This window comes from Oncorhynchus mykiss, chromosome 2 (genome assembly GCF_013265735.2).
Source record: "Oncorhynchus mykiss isolate Arlee chromosome 2, USDA_OmykA_1.1, whole genome shotgun sequence".
NCBI classification, from domain to species: Eukaryota; Metazoa; Chordata; class Actinopteri; order Salmoniformes; family Salmonidae; genus Oncorhynchus; species Oncorhynchus mykiss.
The window spans coordinates 47,027,677-47,045,145 of record NC_048566.1 but is presented as its reverse complement, the minus strand read 5'-3'; the positions used below and the strand labels follow the sequence as shown (position 1 = coordinate 47,045,145).

Genomic DNA, 17,469 nt, shown 5'->3' with positions numbered 1-17,469 from the left:
GATCGACTTCTCCATTAGCTAGCCAGAGAAATGTTGAGCAGCATTTGCCAACTTAACTGATCAAAATAATTGAGTTTATGGTGTGAAATTAGCTGGCTAATAAAGTCATACAGCTAACTGTAGCTAGCTAAAGTTACATCATCAGATGAGCTAACATTAGTAACCTAACCAATTCGCTATAGTATTAACTGGTATAACGTTACGACTCCTTACCATTCCTCAAGTTATAACACATTAACGTACGCTAACCCCATTCCGTACAATTGTGCGCAACCGCGACATTCAAACGAGGCTGCAAAAACTAATGGGACTGTAGCGACTGTGTTGACATCAAAATCTGGGGTGTGAACTACGTTTCTATTCAAGCGTTGATTGACATGGTAATGGCTCTATACTATTGGAGAAAAGTTGAAAAAACTGACCCCTCCGACGCTGTACGTTACATTGTGACGTGTCATGGCGTAACGTACAGCTCGCATAAAGCAACTAATTCTGTCTTACAGCCTCTCCACCAGGTGTAGCACTTCTCTCTGATACCTAGTCAGTTTTTTGCGTCATCACTGCAAGCTATCATGACTCTAAAAAGCTGCTGTTTACTTCTGAAGAACACTTTAGCACTGCCCTAAAAACCCGATTCAAAATCGACACAAACCTTCAAATAGGAATGTAATGACACATTATATAAACTCTTTAGTGTTTAATTTACATTTTAGAGATGGTAAGATGATCAGTTGGATGGATCGAGTGAAAAAAGCCATTTTCCCACACGACATCTCTCAATATCACGCAATAGGTTTAGTTTCCCCACCTGCCATTTTTTTTTAAAGACCCGACGGAGCTCATTCCTTATTTTCCACCATCATTTGCAAATAAATTCATAAAAAATCCTACAATGTGATTTTATGTATTTTTTTCAAATTTTGTCTGTCATAGTTGAAGTGTACCTATGATGAAAATTACAGGCCTCATCTTTTTAAGTGGGAGAACTTGCACAATTGGTGGCTGACTAAATACTTTTTTCCCCCACTGTATATCTAAGGATAACTACACAAAATTAGGTGAATGCAGAAGCTTCTGAAGCTGAAGAAAATGTGTTAGCGTGTCAGAAGTGTCTGACTTTCTGGAAATGGCAGTTAAAGAAAACACTAAATGTAGACTATCAAATGCCTCTTTTAGACCCAATCACCATCTTTGTACATTGAATGTACAAAATATTAGCAACACCTGCTCTTTCCATGACGTACTATATACTGACCAGGTGAAATCTGATCCCTTATTGATGTATGTTAGCTACATGAAGCAAGAATGTTAGCTAGATGAAGTAGCTAAGAGAAAACATTCAACATGCTTATAGGGTCCCCTAGGAAACACTTATGAACACTTTAGTTCCTACCCTGTCACAATATTCCTCCCTGGCATTTTCATTTGTTGTCATGTCAAACAACACTGTATTCAAAGTGCCTACTATTATATTCTAACTATAGAATTAGAATAGTCATTCTATTTGCTCTAATTCGCAAGTCAAATCGCAATTACAACATTTGGTTAAAAATAAGTCCTAGATTATTTGCCCATATTGTGCAGTCCTACGTGGCAGTGTGGAAATTATCTCAATTGAGCAGTGGTGTAAAGTATATATTTTTTGGGCATCTGTGCTTTACTTTATTTTTACTTCACTACATTCCTAAAGAAAATGCTGTACTTTTTACTCCATACATTTTTCCCTGACACCTAAAAGTAAATAGTCCAATTCCCGCACTTGTCAAGAGAACATCCCTGGTCGTCTACTGCCTCTGATCTGGAGGACTCACTAAACACGTGCTTTGTTTGTAAATTATGTCTGAGTGTTGGAGTGTGCCCCTGGCTATCCGTAAAAAAAAAATGGTGCCATCTGGTTTGCTTAATATAAGGAATATTAAATGATTTATACTTTTGATGCTTAAGTACATTTGATCAATTCCATTTACTTTTGATACTTAAGTATATTTAAAACCAAATACTTTCATCAGACTTTTACCTCAAGTAGTATTTTACTGGATGACTTTTACTTGAATAATTGACAATTGTGTACTTTTTCCATCACTGCATTTGAGTGCAGGAAATTAGGAAATTTGTATGGTTGAAGTTTAATTGAACAGTATTAAACAATCAGAATTGAAATCACTTAGAATGTGTGTGTTGCCACCCTAGGATCACTCACTACTCATAAAGGAAATGTTGTTCCAAACTGACAGATAAATTATATTGTAATCTAACAGTACCTGTTGTCATGCAAACAGTATCTCTTGAGCTTTTGACTGATTTACATGAGGCCTAATTAACATGTGCCTAAAATACTGATATCCAATAGGCTAATAAATAATCACATTTTTATTTTGATGATTTTCTTAACCAACTGTATATCATGTTATTTCAAGTTATCCCTTTGGAGCACATGCAAAACTGGGACAAAATGTATTACAATTGAATTTGAATGAACTGAATGATGAGGATGAAGAAGAGTGATTGAATTTAGAACAATAGTGTAAGAATTGCTGTTCCTGCACCCACAAAAAAAAGTACTTGTAACTGGACTGTAGCTTATTACTTACTAAAACTGTTGTTTCTCTTATGAAAAACTTAGTGTAACAAAAATGTGAATCGTTTCAGGAAACTATGTGTATGTCGTGCGTCTACTTCACAGGAGCGCCATTTGAACGTAAACCTTTATTTTATCATGTTTGGCAGAAATGCCTTCTGGAATATGTGAACTTTCATGTTCCTTAATAACAAACATGTATGCCATCTGTAAATATGAATAAAGTTGTTCAATTATGAGCCTAGTTGGTTTAGCCATGGAAAAAGTCAGCAACCTTCCTGCTAGCCCTGATTGGCTGAGATAATGAGTGGACATGACATGCTGAGAGATGAGTTCGGATTGGTCTAGCACGGTTCTGTCTATAATATGAGCTGGTCAGTATGTGTAGGTAACGCAGCTCTTTTGAAAGATATTATGTCGTAGAACTGCATAAGTGTTGCTCTCTGCTTTCTGGAGGACCGAGGTTTGAAATCAATGGAATTAGACTATGATAGCTAAGAAGATGGAGTACATTTCGGCATTTGATTGCAAATATGAAAAGAAAACACACAAAGGTTGTTGTATAAAACACTTGTCTCCGGATTACATCTTCAAACTAAGGGCAACTGTGGCATCCGTGACAGAGAGGGAGAAGCTAGCTAGCTACATTTTCAGATATTACACGTTTCTAATTTTGTCAAAGTCGTTTTCATTTCAACCTAAAGTGTACTGTTAGCTAGCTAGCGTTACATGTATGATCTGTGTAGTAATATTATTTGTATCTCAGAGCCATTTGCATTACTAGTTATAGCCTAATGTTAGCTAGCTAACGTTGAAGCTGGTTAGTTAGCTACCTGTATATTCATGCAGGGTAGTAATAATATGAGTTGGGATTCATTGTTTAGCTGGCTAGCTACATGTCTAAACAAAAGACTCCACTATGCAAGTAACTATTTCAAAATAATGTTTGATGTCACTATGACAACTGTCAATAGACGTAGCTGGTATATTTGCTCTGGCTATCACCACCGATTTTAGAGCACTCTCGTCTGTGTGCCAGTGCGCAGATTCACTGACAAATTTACAAACTCTAAACACCCGTTGAATATGTCCAGTGTCAGTAAACGTTGGCAAAAAAATCAGAATAAAATGTTTGCCAGAAGCACAGTTGCACTCATCAACGTTCTGGATAACTTAAACAGCCTAACCAGCTATGGCGAGTAAATTGGTCAAAGTAAGCGGTTCTCTCATTTGTTTCTGGAAGTAGCTAGCCAACGTTAGCCAGTTAGTTTGGGTGCTTGACTACTGTTGTTAGGTCAGAACCCTCGGATGAACCCTAATGCTCGGCTGAGTTTAGGGACTTTAAATGTATTAATGTGTGTTTGCAGGGCATGTCACTTCACCAATCGCTTTGCATAGCCCACCACATGCGCTGTTTTCTAACCACATCTGGATGGATCCATAAAGAATTACTATGGGAATAAACGTCACTGAAGGACATATATTGGAATAGGCTAATACAATTGCAAAATACAAAAGTAGGCTAATACAATTGTAGGCTATTGTGTGTAGATGAGGGGAAAATATAATTTAATACATTTTAAAATAAGGCTGTAACGTAACAAAATGTGGGAAAAATCAAGGGTGTTTTTTTATGCAAAAATGACTCAACACCTGGATTCGGTCTTAGGTAGCAAAATTTGAAATTGTGTTTTTTACATTATTTAAAAGTAGAGGCTCAAAGCTACAAAATTGAATATCATACACTGCATTTGAGGAACAATGGGAAAGTAATTCTGCTTTGAAAGTTGATCAACTTGTAAACTCACTTTTGAGAAAATCGCCTGTGATTGTTTTGCTATCTAGTGAAGAGCTCTTCTTTGTCTACAACCATTCAGCCATGTTCACACTAAACTAAGCTTTAGCCCCACCATCTCGTTTTGCTATCGAAGCGCACACTTTCCGCTCTGGCCGATGATTTGTTTACCTCTGGATAACATGAAAACAGCCTAACCAGCTCTACAGGCAACAATTTCATTACGCTTTTTTGCAGACGTTTACTGACACCGGTCATATTCAACGGGTGTTGTACACACGTCATGTAATGTTATCTAACAAGTCAGCCAGCCAACATTAGCTAGTTAAACAATAAACAGTGTCAGCCAGCTAACGTTAGCTAGTTAAACCACAATGAACAGTGCCAAAAATGCCACAGTGTTGGGAGCTAACCAACAATTTTCAATGTTAGCTAGCTAACATTAGGCTCTAACTAGAACAGCAAACGGCTCTGGGAAACTAATAATAACATCAGCTAGGGAGCCAGCCAGCTATCGTTAGCTAGCTAGCTAACTGTACACTTTAGCTTGAAATGAAACCACTTTCTGTCAAAATTAGAAAAAGTGTAATATCTGAAAATGTAGCTAGCTATCTTACCTATATACATCATTGTGCATGGACGCGTCTCGTAGTCAGGAATGCTATGCCACGGTTTCCCTTAGTTTGAAGATGTAATCCAGAGACAGTTGTTTTCTCCATCTCTTTAGCTATCATACTCTAGTTCCACTGATTTCAGAACTTGATCCTCCAGAAAGTGGAGAGCCACACTTATGCAGCGACACAATAGATTTTTTTTTAAAGCCACGTTCGACAGGATTACCAACACAGACTGATGAGCTTCTATGGCCGACCAATCCAAACTCCTCTCTCGGCATGTCCAGCCCACTCATCTCAGCCAATCATGGCTAGTGGGAAGGTTGCTAACTTTTTCTGTGGCTTAACCAACACGACTCGTAATTTAACAATTTTATTCATATTTACAGGTGGCATACAAGTTTGTTATTAAGGCACATGGAATGTTCAAGAAGGCATTTCTGCCAAAATATGAATTTTAATTTTAAAAAATTAAGAAATAAAAAATTCCATTCAAACGGCTCTCCTGTGAAGTCGTGACTTGCGACATGCGCCTAGTTTCCTAAATCGAGTCACAAATGTCTTTACTGCCTGTGGTGCCGGCCTTAATTAACCAAATCTCTTTGTTAGCAAATACAACGCTGTCTCAAAAACAGCAAGGTGTCTATAGCAATGTAACTTTTTGACGTTCTATGACGCCTCCACTTTCCAAGATCTATCCACTTTCCAAGATCTATTTTTTAAAGTTCTATTGTCCTGTCCCCAGGAGGTGAGCTACTGCCAGGGGATGAGTCAGATCGCCGCCATCCTGCTCATGTACCTGAACGAGGAGGACGCCTTCTGGGCCTTGTCCCAGCTCCTCACAAACAACAACCACACCATGCATGGTGAGCAGGGGAGGAGAGGGAGAGCGAGGGATGTAGGAGGAGTTAGTTAGGTTGCTACTGAACTACTGTCATAGACCTTGTTTACATTTTTGTTTTACATTCTTGTCATGGCTCCTAACTATGCATCCTCTCTCTTTTTGTCCCTGTATGTGTGTGGTAGGATTCTTCATCCCTGGGTTCCCCAAGCTGCAGCGCTACCAGGCCCACCACGAGCAGATCCTGTCCAAGCTCCTCCCCAAGCTAAAGAAACACCTGGTGAGAAACGCATTTCCCTAGCGTTTGTCACTAAATTCAACTCTTTTCAGAAAGGCAGTACTTAATCTGTGTTAGATATTCTTTTTTTCTGGAAAGCCAGGGCTGTAAGTATACTAAAATAATTACTCTGTTTCACTCTTCTATTGACTGTAGGACAGAGAGCAGATGTCCAACGGAATATACACCACTAAATGGTTCCTGCAGTGCTTCATAGATAGGGTGAGTCATAAATTTGAACCCCCCCTATTGTAGATTTAGCCACCTGATGTCCAATGACCCAAAATACTATATCCAAACATCTTTTAATGTTTATTTACAAGAGTTTCAAAATGTCTCCTCTGACCTGACGTGTGTCTCTGCGACAGACCCCGTTCACCCTGACCCTGCGCTTGTGGGACATCTACATCCTAGAGGGAGAGAGGATACTCACAGCCATGGCCTACACCACCCTCAAAATACACAAGAGTGAGTATAACATCATCAGAGAAGGATAGAATCAACACACTGGAGGTCAAATTAAATTGTGTCATGTGTTGAGGTGTTCATACTACAGTGCCTTCAGAAAGTTTTCATACCCCTTGACTTACAGTGCATTCAAAATGTTCAGACCCCTTCATTTTGTTACGTACAGCCTTTTTCTGAAATTGATTAAATTGTTTTTTCCCCTCGTCAATCGACACACAATACCCCATTATGACAAAGCAAAAACAGGTTTTTAGAAATGTTTGCAAGAATATCATATTAACATAAGTATTCAGACCCTTAACTCAGTACTTTGTTGAAGCACTTTTGGAAGCGATTACAGCCTGAAGTCTTGAGTATGACGCTACAAGCTTGGCACATCTGTATTTGGGGAGTTTCAAGAATGCTGAGTTGCATCCAAAGAACACCATACCTACTGTGAAGCATGGAGGTGGAAACATCATGCTTTGGGGCTGTTTGTCTGCAAAGGGACCAGGACGACTGATCCGTGTAAAGGAAAGAATGAATGGGGCCATGTATCGTGAGATTTTGAGTGAAAACCTCCTTCCATCAGCAAGGGCATTGAAGATGAAACGTGGCTGGGTCTTTCAGCATGACAATGATCCCAAACACACCGCCCGGGCAACGAAGGAGTGGCTTCGTAAGAAGCATTTCAAGGTCCTGGAGTGGCCTAGCCAGTCTCCAGATCTCAACCCCATAGAAAATCTTTCGAGGGAGTTGAAAGTCTGTGTTGCCCAGCAACAGCCCCAAAACATCACTGCTCTAGAGGAGATCTGCATGGAGGAATGGGCCAAAATACCAGCAACAGTGTGTGAAAACCTTGTGAAGACTTACAGAAAACTTTTGACCTCTGTCATTGTCAACACAGGGTATATAACAAAGTATTGAGATAAACTTTTGTTATTGACCAAATACTTATTTTCCACCATAATTTGCAAATAAATTAATGAATAATCCTACAATGTGATTTTCTGGATTTTTCTTATAATTTTGTCTGTCATAGTTGAAGTGTACCTATGATGAAAATTGCAGGCCTCATCTTTTTAAGTGGGAGAACTTGCACAATTGGTGGCTGACAATACTTTTTTGCCCCACTGTATGTCTCGTGTCTGAGCCGTTGAATTGCGACTCCATTTTGTGTCTGTACTCACGTTTTGCCTGTTTGATTACCTTACCTACGCAGTTTTATATTCAACCATATTCCCAGTCACCTTGCCATGGTTAAATGCGGTGGTTCACGCTTTCAGTTTTGCGCGGAAGCTGCCATCTGTCCACGGTTTGGGTAGGTTTTAATAGTCACATTGGGAACAACATTCGCTATACACTTCCTGATGAACTCAGTCACCGTGTCAGTGTATACATCAATGTTATTCTGAGGCTACCCAGGAATTTATCCCAGTCCATGTGATCAAAACAATCTTGAAGCATGGTTTCGTTTGGTCAGTCCAGCTTTGAATAAACCTTCGCACAGATACTTCCTGTTTTTGTTTCTGCCTATAGGAAGGGATGAGCAAAATGGAGTCATGATCTGATTTGCCGAAGGGAGGGCGGGGTAAGGCCTTGTAGGCATCCCGGAAGTTGGAGTAGCAGTAGTCGAGTGATTTAGCAGTGCGAGGACTACAGTCAGTGTGTTAGAGCTTCGGTAGCGTTTTCCTCAAATTTGCTTTGTTAAAATCCCCAGCTACAATAAATGCTGCCTCAGAATATATGGTTTCCAGTTTGCACAAAGTCCAGTGTAGTTCCTTGAGGGCCGTTGTGGTATCGGCTGGAGGGGGAATATGCACGGCTGTGACTATAACCGAAGAGAATTCTCTTGGGAGGTAATATGGTCGGCATTTGAGGTATTCTAGGTCAGGTGAACAAAAGGACTTGAGTTTCTGTACGTTGTTACAATCACACGATGAGAAGTTCATCATGAAGCATACACCCCCACCTTCTTCCTCGGAGAGTTCTTTATTCCCGTCTGTGCGATATCCTGAGAACCCAGCTGGCTGTGTGGACACGGACAGTATATCCCGACAGTATATTGCCTCACAGTTGGTTGGCTGCTTCGCTTACATAATGCAGATGGTCACTGGTTACTGTGGAGAAGAGGAATGCCGTCTTTTCATTAGATGCAGTGTGATTGTTGAGTAATTCAGCTGATTGGCGGATTGGTTTCATCACACGTCACTTGATGTTTGCTGTTGTTTGATTTATTTATGATTGGCTACTATTTTATTATTTAACCTGTAAGGGGATTGATTAGCTAGTTGAATGTTTCAGATCAAATACTGAAAGACTTCCGGGCAAGCAGAAGAGGTGTATCAGTGACAACAAAGTTGTACTCTTTCAGTGGTTTTCTATCAGAAAAGATCATATCAACGTGGCAGTGTCACACTGTCAACGTAGCTGCCATTGTTATCTGAGTCAGAATGTCGATTGATTTGGTCTGCATATTAATTAGTAAAAAACAATCCTAATTTGCGCTCTCCTGTGTCTGTTTAATCAGAGCGCTTGCTGAAGCTTCCTCTGGAGGACCTGAGGGAGTTCCTCCAGGAGCACCTGTCCAGCTCATTCTTCCTACCCGACGACGTGGTGGTGGAGCAGCTGCAGGCGTCCATGGCCGAGCTCCGTAAGATGAAGCTGGACCTCCCACCGTCAGGTGGGGCTTTCTGCCTAGTCTATCAGTCCCCAGACAGACAGGCAGTCGGTTGGTCAATCAGTCAGTTAATCTGTCAGTCAGTCAATTGCCTAAAGCTAACTTTCACACTGGGATAGTGGCCCTTTTCAAATACTTCAGAAATGCATCCCCTCTTTGTCATTTCCCTGGGATAAGCACATATCTATAAGTGATTGGATAGATGAGAACAAGGTTACCACCCTTTATACTTTCACCAATCCAACATATTCAAGGATGCATTTCTTAGTTGCACTATGCAGAAATCGCATCGCCATTTCCTGGTTGCTATCAGTTTTATAAAATAAGCTAGTAAAGTGTGTAGAGAGTCATAGTACCATCAAAACCACTGTGAAATACATTTTCCATATCCAAAAATATTGTTGTTTCTGCTGTTTGAAGCTGGTGTACAGAACCGAAAGTAAAAGACAAAAGCTAAGAATGGGTTACCTTGAAATAGCGCACACAGAACAGATCAGGTCACCCAAAAAGTTACGTATTGCCACTAAGTATTTGAACATGGTCAGTGTTTAAAACATAAAAAGCCAAGTGAACTACAACCATGTGTTAATATTATAATAGTTATTCTGTTTTTAATTGCTATGTTATCTTCCCCTACTGTAGCCAAGTCAGAGGAGCTGCCTAAGAAGCACCTCGGTGAGGAGCGGCCTGTTCTCCTGATGCCCTTCCAGCGTGATCTAGCCCTCCCTCTGGACCAGCCCAAGACCAGTCTCCAGCCCCCGCTCCAGCTCCAGCCCCACATAGAGGCCCACAGGCCGGACACCATCACCCTTGACCGCTCCTTCTGTCCCGGAGACACCCAGGACACTAGCAGCATCCCTGGGGCCCACGACCCCCTGCGCCCCATGCCCTCTCAGGAACCGGTGGTAGTCCACAATCAGGCTCTGATGCCAGAAGGGCCTAAAATGTGTCCAGTCACCCCACCCAAGCCTCCGCCGAAGCCACATAAGGTTGGTTCCACTCCAGGGGTGCGGGGTGTCAGGGATAGGGTGGAGGAGTGTCCGAGTGACCATGTCTCAGAGGTGGAGAAAGAAGGAGAAAGGAGTCTGTCTGAGGTTAGGGGTGGTAGAGTGGGGATGGAGGCCCGATCTGCAGGTCCAGAGACCCAGGAAGAGCCCGGTTACTGGCCTCCGCCCTACGAGCCCCCTGTTGGGGATGTTTCCATCACACAGTCTGGATCAGGGTCTAAGACACTGGAGTTCCCAGATCTACCCCCTCCACCCTTTTACTCTATGGAAGAGAGCGCCCACACACCCCTGGGCCCCGAACCTCTATGCTTGCGAGACGGGACCAAGGTAGGGCTGAAGTCGGACTCTGTGCCCCCCTGCTCGGCTCTTTCACTAGGGGTAGAACCCCTACCGAAGCCTAAGAGTCCGCGTCCACCTCCACCCACGTCCCTGGACCTCATCCTGGAGGAATCCCCGTCCTCGCGGCCCTCTTTTTCCCTCGCCTTTGCCAAGCCGTCCCCCCGAATCACCTTCAAGCCCACTATGTTCCCCGTGTCACTCTGCGTGCCCCAGACGGCAGGGGACCGCCGGCCCTCAAACACCTCCCAGTACGACAACCTCTCGGAGGCTGACGGCGAGGACTGCTTCATGGACCGGCTGCTGGAGGTGGCCACTGCCCTGCCGCAGAGCCCCTTGCCAGGCACCAGCCCTCAGGAAACACTGGGGATGTTCGGCCTACCACCACCGCCGCGCATACCTGAGCTAGATGATGACCCCTCATCCTCCTCTCTTTTCCATCCCCTACCGCCGCCTCCTCCGGTGTTCTTCCTTTCCCTGCCCGACACCTCCTCTCCCACCCTTCTCTCTGCCTCTCCCTCCCCCTCTCCTCTTCCTACCACCTTCTCAGCCCTTCCCTCTCTTCCACAGGAGCCGGACTATGAAGGACAGGAGGAGAGCTGGGTGGTAGATTCCATCGTCATCCCTCCGCCGCCGCCCTGCTTCGCCGATAGACTGGCTCCTTTCCAGTGTAGCCCTCCTCCTAACCACCACACTGGGCTCCACAGCCTAACGGACACACACAGAGCCACCACTGCCAACCAGAGCCAAAGCTCAAACCAGAACCAGGTCTCCTCCCAGTTACAAAAACTGCCCACGGCCCACAGGCCCCTCCCTGCCCTGCCTGCCTTCACGGCCCAGATGCTGCTTCCAGGGCCCTCATCTGGACAGTCGGCAGGAGAGGTCACCTCAGTGCGATCCAACCCAGACTTTTATAGAATGCATGCTGGAAGCCACCAGCTGTCCAAATCGGTCACCTTTTAGGGTTTCTATAGTTTGAAAGCGTTTGAAAGGTAAAGAATTTGAGACACGTGACTGTGTGGGAACGAGACAATGGACTGAAGAGACTGCTGCAATTACCTACTGTGCTCATCTAACATACAAAGCCATTTTGTAGGAGGGAGAGGGAAAAGCCCTTAGTGTGGTCAGTTGCTGTTTTTGGAGGGAGCAAATCACTTTTTCATAGTTATGTATAGATATTTTGTGGTATTTGCACCTTTTTATTAAGGGCAACAAGTAGTTTTCTAAATGTTCACCTAAATTTGAAACCGTAGTCTTGCCTCACATTTTGGAGGTAGTTTTAAGGTGTGTGTGCATGCATGTGTCTGGCAATATGACCAGTTGGTATTTTCATCATGTAGGAATCTGTTTATTTCGGTTCCTTTTTCCTGTAACAGCAGTGTCTTAAGCATTGAGCAGTTTAACATCCAATGAAAACAGGAATTTCTGTTCAAGAACTTATCTCAAAGGGCTTTCCAAGTTGGCATACAGTCATTGTGAAGCACCAAAGGCCTATATCCCATACCAGTACTTAATTTATTTGAGCAGGCTCACAGAACTCAATAAAATATAGTTAGACCATATGGTTATTGAACTTATTTGAATTTGCTTATACACTGCTTAAAAACATTATTTGTAAACTATTTAAATAACATTTATACAGCCTGTTATTCATGATTTTGTAATGATGAATAGTTACATACTGAACGTGGGGAAATTACATATGATGATTTACACGCCATTTGTTCATGGTTACCAAACTATTTAAAGATTTTGTATAAGCAAAATGTTTAAGCAGACCTTCAAATTAGGTGCTCTCACTATTTAACTCTCTCGTTGATAGAGCCATGGTGCAATAGTCACTACTGTATATACTGACGCATGTTTCATTGAGCATCAAGGACTTATAGTCGAGTCCTTTTTCTTTTATGTTAGAAGCAGTACTGTGTTGGTTTGGATTTTGCTGGTTTTCTTTGTTTCATCTTGTGGATATCGTTTGCATTTTCAAAGGCATTTTATTGTGTTACTATTATTCCAGTTTATTTTGATACCTTTCTGTGACTTCACAGCAATAACGTACTGTACATATTTTATGGAGAAGGGTTATGCACAGTACCAGTCAAAAGTTAGGATGCACCTACTCATTCAAGGGGTTTTCTTTATTTTTACTATTTTCTACATTGTAGAATAATAGTGAAGACATCAAATCTATGAAATAACACATGGTTTCATTTAGTAACCAAAAAAAAGTGTTAAACAAATCATTTTAGATTCTTCAGAGTAGCCACCCTTTGCCTTGATGACAGTTTTGCATTCTCTTTGCATATTTCCGACCTTCATGGGAAATGCTTTTCCAACATTCTTGAAGGATTTCCCACATATGCTTAGCACTAGTTGGCTGCTTTTCCTTCACTCTGCGGTCCAACTCATCCCAACCCATCTCAATTGGGTTGAGGTCGGGTGATTGTGGAGGCCAGGTCATCCGATGCAGCACTCATCACTCTCCTTCTTGGTCAAATAGCCCTTAGGTGTAGGTGTGTTTTGGGTCATTGTCCTGTTGAAAATCAAATGATAGTCCCACTAAGCGCAAACCAGATGGGATGGCATATTGCTGCAGAATGCTGTGGTAGCCATGCTGGTTAAGAGTGCCTTGAATTCTAAATAAATCAGTGTCACCATCACACCACCACCTTCATATTTCAAGGCGGGAACCACACATGCAGTCCAAAAAAATCTCAAATTTGGACTCATCAGACCAAAGGACAGATTTCCACCGGTCTAATGTCCATTGCTCGTGTTTCTTGGCCCAAGCAAGTCTCTTCTTCTTATTGGTGTTCTTTAGTAGTGTTTCCTGTGCAGCAATTCAACCATGAAGCCCTGATTCACACAGTCTCCAAGAAACAGACACATCTCAACATAAACTGTTCAGAGAACTCTGAAGCATTTATTTGGGCTGCAATTTCTGAGGCTGGTAACTCTAGTGAACTTATCCTCTGCAGCAGAGGTAACTCTGGGTCTTCCTTTCCTGTGGCGGAAAGGAAGACCGAGTTACCAAAAAACCCAGAGCCCCAAAACCCTTGAATGAGTAGGTGTGTCCAAACTTTTGACTGGTACTATATGTACAAAGAAGACAGAAGTGTTGTGGGTGAAGCAGAGCCATGTTCAGTAGGCAAACGGTTCAGAAAGTTGCAGATAGGAATGTCTTGAATACAGCTGACGTGATTAGTTATTCTACATGTCAGAGGCATATTTGCTCTACATAACAAATTGCTACCTGAACATTGTGTAATGTTGTATCCTGCTGAATGTGCAACATGTTTACTTCATAAACAAACCATTTAACACAAAAACAAATGGGAACACAAGATGGTGTTATTAGGGAATCCAATAATTCTTTAGCCTACCCAATACCATTTATGAAAGACTGGTTTCACCTATTGGAGAAATAGAAACCTTAAAGGCCCAGAGCAGTCAACTTGATTGACCTATGTTCTTTATATACATTTCCACACTATGAGGTTGGAATAATAATGTGAAATTGTGAAAATTAAATGTAAAAAATGCCCTTTTAGTGTATGTGCTGATTGAAAAGGCCGCCTGAAATTTCAGCCTGTTTTTGGTGGAATGGAGTTTTAGCCAAACCTTTCTGCCAAAAACAGATTTCCCCTCCCTAAATCAGATCACTCCCACACAGTCCTAACAAAATTGCACTTTGCTAAGAAGCTATTTTTGTTTATTTTATACCATTTTAATTTTTGAAAAACTATCTCAGTAAGTTACTTAATTGTTACCCAGAAATATGATATTGAGATTTAAAGAATCCCTGCATTGGACCTTTAACAGTGTTGACATGCATTTGTTGTGGGACCCTATCAACAATGGAACAAAAATATTGTCTGGAGGGTGTTTCGACAATGTTTAAACCCAAGAGAAAGGGTGCAAGTGCGTGCTTCAGGAGAAGTGTCGAGAATCAGGACACAACCGTAGTTGAAGAGCCACAGCCCGTCTAGAAGTGAGGTCAGTGTTGATTGGTTGACAAAAGAAACCAGCATTCAGAAGAGAGGTATTCTTGGAGGAATGGAAGTTTGAGCCATAACATGACATGGAAATATGGGATCCGTCCCAAATGGCACCCTATTCTTTGTATAGTTTACTACTTTTGACAAAATTATGTAGGGAATTAGGATGCCATGTGGGACGCAGTCCTAGTCTACCTTTTATCTGTTGTTTACTGATTTTATTAAATTATATGAGTGTTGTGGACATCTGTTTGAAGTTTTTGTGCTCGCACTTCTACTTTTATTTTCTCCAGTCTGTTTGGAGTGTGTTTTGTCCTTGGTTACTGTGCATTCTTTTGAAAGGCTCCGGCCTGTACAATGTTCTGAAAAGAGCTACGTCATTTGGCTTGTTCACAGGGGTTGGTTTGAACTAACACAGATCTTTTTCATCATAAGGATCTGTTGGTGTCCAGTTTCGAAGTATAGCTTATCAATATCTTAATCTGGGCAGTGCCAATGACCAACCTCGTGAACAAGAACGTACTTTGACAAATGTTGTATAAAAAAAGAAAAATGTTTGCGTTTTCTTTCTTTCCTCCCACAGAACAGACCAGTTATAGTAAAATCGGAGTATGGTATATATTTTATCCACAATTAACCCTTTAACCCTATTCTCTACCGGCTGGTAGAGGATATTTTGACAGTGAATTTAGAACTGGGTATGGAAAAAAAATCTCAACTTCAACTTGATTGGTCAACTCTCCTAGCCCTCCCGCATCAATTTGTATCCTTTTGAGTTCTTGCAGTTCAGTGTTTGCCACTGAGGGCTGTAAGAAAATGCATGATCTAGTACCAAAGATATTGGATAAAGACAGGAATTTGGTGAGGGATGAATATTGCACCATTTTTGTTAGACCTTGAAGAATAGAAATATGTAAATAAATTGTAAAAAAAAAAAAAAAAAAATTAAAAACTTGTAAAAAGAAAATGTAAGAATTGCACTCAGCCAGGCAGTTGATACAGTGCATTCGGAAAGTTTTCAGACTCCTTGACTTTTTCCACTTTTTGTTATGTTACGGCCTTATTCTAAAATTGATTAAATTGTTTTTTTCCCCCTCATCAATCTACACACAATACCCCATAATGACAAAGCAAAAACAGGTTTTACATTTTTGCAAATGTTTTAAAAAATAAAACGCATTTACAAAAGTGTTCAAACCTCTGGCAGCAATTACTGCTCAATTCTTCTTTGGTATGACGCTACAAGCTAGTCAAACCTGTATTTGGGGAGTTTCTCCCATTCTTCTCTGCAGATCCTCTCAAGGTCTGTCAGGTTGGATGGAGAGTATCACTGCACAGCTATTTTCAGGTCTCTCCAGAGATGTTCGAGCAGGTTCAAGTCCTCTAGCTGGGTCACTCAAGGACATTCAGAAACTTGTCCCGAAGCCACCCCTGCATTGTCTTGGCTGTGTGCTTAGGGTCATTGTCCTGTTGGAAGGTGAACCTTCGCCCCAGGCTGAGGTCCTGAGCACTCTGGAGCAGGTTTTCATCAAAGATCTCTCTGTACTTTGCTCCGTTCATCTTTCCCTCGATCCTGACTGGTCTCCCAGTCCCTGCCGCTGAAAAACATCCCCCCCCACAGCATGATGTTGCTACAACCATGCTTCACCGTAGGGATGGTGCCAGGTTTCCTCTAAACGTGACACTTTGCATTCAGGCCAAAGAGTTCAATCTTGGTTTCATCAGACCAGAGAATCTTGTTTCTCATGGTCTGAGAGTCTTCAGGTGCCTTTTGGAAAACTCCAAGCGGGCTTTCATGTGCCTTTTACTGAGGAGTGGCTTCCATCTGGCCACTCTACCAGGCCTGATTGGTGGAGTGCTGCAGGAATGGTTTTCCTTCTGGAAGGTTTTCCCATATCCACAGAGGAACTGGAGTTCTGTCAGAGTGACCATCGGGTTGTCAGAGTGACTATCGAGGCCCTTCTCCCCCGATGCTCAGACTCTAGGAAGAGTCTTGGTGGTTCCAAACTTCTTCCATTTAAGAATGATGGAGGTATGATAGAAAAATGACAAGATTGTTGTAATACTGTTTATGCATCGAATAGCTTTGATGAGTACTCTCATCTGTGTCTGTGGGACTGAGTTGGGCCTCTGAGGCTTGGCGCTGGCAATTGATTTATGATGGCTTGGTGATAGAACCTAAAGCCTGCATTCTGTTGAATGACTAGTATCTGTGTGTTAAGGGGTTCGAAACTGGCAAGATATCCTTGTAAAACAAGCAGTAAATGACCTAGAGACCGAAACCTGGCGCAATGTAAATCTTGCTGTATGTTGCTTGATAGCGTAATGTACCTTTGTATAATTCTATTCATCTGTTTGTCATGAACATTCAAGAGGATGTACTTTGTTGTAAAGTGCTGTGGTTCAAATCTGCTCGTTGAGCTCTCGGCATCATACTTCAGAGTGTGGGATCGACCAGCTTCACTATTGCAATAATTAATCGATATTAAAGAATGATTGTTTGAAGAAATAAGTCTCTCTCACTTAGTTATAATTTCCACCACAATACTTGGTGACGAGGAGGGAATAATAATCATAATTTTGCTGATTGTTCCCGGGGAAATCCAGGTTAACCGTACACAGGAGTTGCATTAGATGCAGCTGGGGAAGCCATACTCCACTAGACGTAGCAGATCGGATCCCCGCCTGGCTGGGAGCGTCAGCAGAATGGATAACTTTGAACAGAGACAGATAAATAGGGTGACACTGACATTTCTTGGAAACCAATTCATTTTTTGGTTGAGAAAATGGAGTTCCGAGGGATCTGCAATCAAGCGTTAACATCCAAATCTGTGTGAACTAGTTAAGATCATTTAATGTTAGCTTCCAAACCTGTGTGGACCGGATGGAAACTAGA

The 17,469-nt window shown here is 41.9% G+C and overlaps 1 protein-coding gene across 2 annotated transcripts in view; it reads left to right on the top strand.

The window, feature by feature from the left end:
• si:dkeyp-19e1.3 (formin-like protein 5) overlaps positions 1-12,137 on the top strand; it is a 97,509-nt gene extending 85,372 nt beyond the window's left edge. For both annotated transcript variants that reach the window (XM_021564121.2, XM_036949765.1), the window contains 6 exons: positions 5,733-5,853; positions 6,014-6,108; positions 6,262-6,327; positions 6,474-6,573; positions 9,083-9,235; positions 9,875-12,137. In XM_021564121.2, the coding sequence (XP_021419796.2) occupies positions 5,733-5,853; positions 6,014-6,108; positions 6,262-6,327; positions 6,474-6,573; positions 9,083-9,235; positions 9,875-11,538 (2,199 nt within the window). In that variant the 3' untranslated portion in view covers positions 11,539-12,137. The remainder of the gene's footprint in view (positions 1-5,732; positions 5,854-6,013; positions 6,109-6,261; positions 6,328-6,473; positions 6,574-9,082; positions 9,236-9,874) is intronic.
• Positions 12,138-17,469: the final 5,332 nt, after the last annotated feature.